The 5807-nt window shown below is 44.7% G+C and overlaps 1 protein-coding gene across 1 annotated transcript in view; it reads right to left on the bottom strand.

The window, feature by feature from the left end:
* Positions 1-4321, bottom strand: part of TMEM31 (transmembrane protein 31) — a 30768-nt gene extending 26447 nt beyond the window's left edge. The window contains 1 exon segment of the mRNA XM_053916915.1: positions 4178-4321. Within this exon segment, the coding sequence (XP_053772890.1) occupies positions 4178-4321 (144 nt within the window).
* Between the last annotated feature and the right edge of the window lie 1486 nt (positions 4322-5807).

Genomic DNA, 5807 nt, shown 5'->3' with positions numbered 1-5807 from the left:
CCTCCAGCCTTGGTCCGAACAGTACTCGATTTGAGACATCCAGAGTCAGCTTTCTCTTCGTCTGGTCTGAAATGCTTTTGAGACCAGGAGGCAACTCTTTCTAATCTCAGCTCTTCTGTAACATGGAAACTGGAATGGTGTTTCAACTACTAATCCCCAACCTCTACAGGTTCTTCCTTTCTCCTTCTGCTATTGATTTCCAATTTGATCCTTTATGGTCAGAAATTACATGCTGCATGTAATTTCAATTTTTTAAAACCTGTGGAGGTTTGTTTAGGCGCCCAGGTCATGGCCTGGATTGATGAATGTTACATAGACACACGAAAAACACTGTATGCTGCTGCTGTTGGGTGGAGTGTTCTATTTGTCAGCTAGATCCTCTTTGTTTACTGCATTATTCGAATCTCTTCTATCCTTGTTAATTTTCCCTCTAGCGATTCTGTCACTTGCTGAGAGTGGCTGTTGAAGACCCCAACTGTCATTTTGGATTTTGCTCTTTCTCCCTTCAGCACCATCAGTTTTAGCTTTGTGTACTTTTTGGCCGTGTTGTTAGTAGTATACCCCCTCAGGGTCAGTATGTCTCCCTGGTTGAGTCATTCTTTCAGCTCTCTATTACGCCTCTCGTCTCTTAAAATTTTTAGCCCTGACATCTCCCCTATGGGAGATTGTAACCACAAGTACGCTCATAAAGTGTCTTGGTAATAAGTGCACTCTGCATTCTCACCTAGGAGTTGTGTTGCTGTCCACCCCTTTCCTCCACAAACACTCCCAACAACGTATGTTAATTCTCCATGGGGAAGGAGTTGGCTTTTTGTTTGCATCTACATAAACAAGGTAGTCTCGATTCTCCCTCCCATACGTGGATTCACTAACGGTATTTTATCTTTACCACATTCAACTGAAACAGTGCACCAGCAGGCAACAACGCTAGTGCTGTGAGTGGGCAGGAAGATTATGGAAATTAGACTGTTAGACACCAGCTTCCTTTGGGGTCTCGCTTTGAAGGTTCTCTAGGTTTGTGTGTTGCACGTTTCGTACAGCAATTGCCCCACGTCTCCTCAGGGCCACTCATGAGTAAAATTCCGATCACGGCTGATCATTCAGCGATGTGCTGATGACAACCAGCCTCAGGCTATCGCCTCTGGGGAGTCATCGCTCTCACTGTGTGGCCCACTGTCAGGACAATCTTAAAAGTCACAGCCCTTGAGACCATCCATGTGCGTGGCACCGCAACTGAAATTGAACATGGGTAGAGCATTTTACCCATGAATACCTCTTGCTCAGTTCCCAAAACTTGGAGGACACTGGAGTGTTCTCCAGGCCCCGCTCCAAAAGTCTATGCAGAATCTAGCCACTTCTCACTCCCTCCATTACTACGCGCTCTGGCCAAGATGCCAACAGCTATATGGCGGATTATGCTGCCTTTTCCATCTAGTCCTCTGGCTTCATTCCCGCCCGCTCTCCATAGGTTTTCAATCCAACAGCAGAGCGTGGGTCTACTCATTCCACTCTGCTCAAACATGCAATACAATGGTTTGAAGCCCATGAGCATGTTCAAAAGTCATGAGTTTGTAATGCTAGTAAACAGCAATAACCACACCAAAGTGACGCCTTATTTGGAAGTGTTGGTGAATGCCAGGAAATCAAACCATTTCCATGAAAGTGAAACTTTAAAAAGATCAAATGTTAAAGGGAGCAGCAGTAAGGGTAGGGAGTGAACACATGGTTTACAGGAAGAGCTAGAGTAATTTTTGGAGACTGACATTACTTCAGCAATAACGTTGCCGAGGAGAAAGTACAAAAGTGAGTTCGCTAACAGCTGCAGCCCTTTCCAGACCAACCAAGTGACTATAGTGCCTGAACAGGGGCCGAGGTTTCCCTCGTCAAGGTGCTTCATACACAGGGCACCTCAGCCGTGGCCTTGTTTGGGGAATCTCTCAGGAGAGTGGGTATGTGATAAAAAGCCACAGAGGGACGCTCCCACCCACACCCACACCCAGACACCCACACACACAGACACACAGACATCCACTTATTGAATATTTGCATCTCAGCACAATCTCTGTTTCACAGTCTTGCTGCCAGAATCAAAAGTGGGAACAGGGCCATCATAAAGCAGCTAGCTAGTACCTTTCACTTTGGACGATGCAGCCGACTTTACTTGTTCCCAAATTACTTTTATGTGAAAATCACCGACTAAGGCTCACCGCCACCTTAATAAAGATATACAGCATATACCGCACTCCAAAAGGCTCCCCATTAATTTCCTCTCCATCTCCCAGGCCCACTGACACCTTGACCTGCTTTCTGTCACCATATATTACTTTTGTCTGCTCAAGAATTTCATGTGACTAGGATCATGCATTTCATAGGCCTTTGCGTCTAGGCTCTTTAAATCAGCATAATTTCTCGAGCTGCATCCGTGTTCTTGACCTTTTTGCTGCTGAGTAACATCCCTTGTATATATCTGCTTACCTTTGATGTTGCTTTAATGAGGTTTCAGGAGGAAGCGGAAGTAGATCTTTGTGCTCAACAAGCCAGCTTTCCTGAATAGTCTTCTATTTGTTTACAATGGATGTAATTTCTTCCTTTGTCAGTCCTTTATCTCTCTAGGGAAATATTATCTGAAGACCCTTACCAGCCCCTTGTATTATTCTTTTCCCTCAGTGAAAATCATTTCAGTTGTTGAGTTTGCTCTGTCCCTTCCATGCTTACCCTGGGCTAGGACTCTCTCCTGCAGGGGAGGCTTCACTGCCGAGTAGCCCTGGGCTTGTGGGTGCCTGGGTTTAATCCATACCTGGGCTCTGGCCTCACCAGGGAATTAGCTTCCACCCTGGCCCTTCCACTGGTGGCCCCTGCTTACCACTGTGTCTTCCCACGTCCTTTCTGTCTCATACACAGATTATTCTATTCTCTCTTCCTCGCACGGGAATTCTTCTTTCACGCTCCCCACTACAGTTGTTTTATTTATTGTTAAAATATGACACGTACTTATTATTAGAATAGTTATTCAACATTATTCCAAAACCACGAGTATAAAAATCACAAACTAAATACTGTTAAAATGTTTGCGCTCTCAACATTTAAATTGTTTCGGTGATAGCCAACCTCGTTTACACACTAGAGTCGCTTGGGGAGACTGGACTGGCCACTAGCATCTGGCAACACCCATAACGGTCAGAGAGAATTGGGGTCGGACCCAGACAACCATATTTTTTAAACCTGTCTCGTGACTTCAGTGTGCAACCAATGTTGAACACGACTGTGGTAAATTACCAGCTTTTGGTTTATGCATGCCAGAAGATCCTAGGAACGGCTGCCACCTCATTTTGCTGGCTGTCTACTCAGTGTTTGAGGTGCTAGTGATTCCATTAGCTTAGATCAGGGGCTGGTAAACTATGGCCTATGGGCCAAACCTAGCCTGTGGCCTGTTTTGTGGAGCCTGTAAGTTAGGCATGTTTTTTCATACTCGAATTGTTGAAAAAATCAAAAGAATAATATTTCTTGACACATAAAGGTTATCTGCAGTTCACACATCAGCACCCATGCATAGAGGTTCACTGCAACACAGCCGCCATACTGTTTCTACGGCGGCTTTCACCTTCCACTAGCAGAGTTGAATGGTGACAACAGAGACCAAACGACCCACACAGCCTCAAACATTTATGCTCTGGCCCTTTCCAGAAGAAGTTTCTTCAGCTCTGGCTTAGAGCAAGTGTCCCTAAAGCAAGTGCACAGTATCTCGGGTAAATGGCTGGAGGTCCCTTTAGCAAAGCCCCCGGAAGATTTATTACAGTTACTTGTTTCAAGGTAGGGTCTTTCCTCAGCAGTCTTTCATGGTGCTCAGGGTCAGCTGCGGGAACTGAGTAAGGGACCATCATTAGACATCAAGCTGGCTAAAGTCACCAGATCCAGAGTTTTATTTATTTGTATTAAGCTCTTCTATGTTTATTTCAAATAAGTGTTTGTATTGCATTTCTTTTTCAGTAATCGGACTCTTGAGGATGTTCAGACTTTTTCAAGATCCAAGGTACCTGTTGACCAACAAGCCCCTTTCAAAGGTTCCTGTACGTCAAAAAATGTTACCTGCAAGGTTAAGTGCTTCCACTTAGCCTGTGTCTCTAGGATTCCAACATCCCCACTGAGGTAAGGGGACCCTGTCAATGGCAGTATCTACCATCCCATCTCCTCTGTAGCCTACACAAGTCAGCCACTTCAGAACAGAGATGAAGATGTCCTTCCCATCCATATGTTTCTCAATGCCGTCAGGGAAAGGAGTGTCCTCTGAGTCCTTAGCAGCAGCTCCTTGGTCCACCAACATGCTGGCCTTAAACGCATTTCAATGCAAGTGACTGCAAGTGATGACTTTTGCAAGTGTTTTACCAATGCATGCTATGGAATGCCAACGTATCACCTACTATCAATTGGATCTCCTCTATCTTCGCATCTCCCTAGGTCAGATAACCTATCTGGAATCCCCGTTTCCTCTGGGGCCCTTCAGTTGCAACCCATTCTGAGGTCAAGTACTCTGCCTATGACATTAGAGTTCATTCTAACTGTTTCATAAAAATAAGACATCTGCCCTGGCTGGTGTGGCTCAGTGGATTGAGTGGAGGTCTGCGAACCAAAGGGCCGCCGGTTCGATTCTGGGTCTGGGCACGTGTGTGGGTGCCGGCCAGGTGCTCAGATGGGGGCGAGCAAGAGGCAACCACACGTTGATGTTTCTCTCCCTCTCTTTTTCCTTCCCTTGCCCTCTCTCGAAAAATAAGTAAAATCTTAAAAAAAAAAAAAAAAAAAAAGAAAGACATCTTTAATGACCCTTATTACCTAGCCCACAACAAACTCTGTGCGGGCCTGGGAAGTGGGCTGAGATGCCACACAGCCGGGGAAGCTCATTCACGCTATGAGACTTCTATACATACCTGAAACGCCACTGCTGTCTGCCTGCTACTTGACGTGCATGACAGAGCCTCAATTCCACAAACTCTGCTATGGCTGTCCCATAAAACACAGAGACCTCCTTCATCATACATAGCTGACCACATCATTGACCTACATGTGCCTCCCATGTCATTCTGTTAGACCTCCAAGTCTCAGGATGGTGGTGTATGCTTGGTACATGGAGAACTGTCTGGGGAGCCTATATGCAAGGGACCCTAGCGCACGCACACACACCCTCACTCAGTGACTCACATAAGTCTCCACCTTTGTTCTAAGCTTTCTGGTCTCTCCAGTACAGCAAAGTCTGTGAGTATTCACGAGTGTTGCACTACTTGCCAAGTCAGCCAATTCACTGTATTTTTCACAGAGCCAAATTTGTACGGTTGTAAATGAAAACGTTCACAATGAAAATGTTATGTTTTACTTGTTGCAACTATTTTGTATATGTTAGTCTTACACCCAAATCGCTATTACCACAGTTTGGTAGATTCTCTTCAGTCTTCTATAAAGGCAACTATACTTAGAGTTTTGTTTCTCTTCACATTTACGCCAGTATTAACTATGTAATTATGTGTGTATTTTTTGTTGTTGTTGCTTTACCGCAATGTCCAGGAGTCTCAGCTTAGATCTGGAACAAAAGTTATTATTTATGAGTCATTTTTGCCAATTCTGATTTCAAATGAAGTGCTTTGGATGTTTCACTGTTTTGTATGGTGTTCGTTATTATTTTTTTACATACCTGTCTGTTATCAGTTTTTCCAAGTACTTTTGTATTCTTGGTTAGCTGAGCTATTGGTGTTCGTGTTTAATCTCCATGGGTTGTTGCATTTTACTGTATGCTCCCTTTTCCCCTCCAGAATCTTTGT

The sequence above is a fragment of the Desmodus rotundus genome, chromosome X (genome assembly GCF_022682495.2).
Source record: "Desmodus rotundus isolate HL8 chromosome X, HLdesRot8A.1, whole genome shotgun sequence".
NCBI classification, from domain to species: Eukaryota; Metazoa; Chordata; class Mammalia; order Chiroptera; family Phyllostomidae; genus Desmodus; species Desmodus rotundus.
The sequence above is the reverse complement of the archived record's forward strand: the minus strand, read 5'-3'. Positions and strand labels throughout refer to the sequence as shown.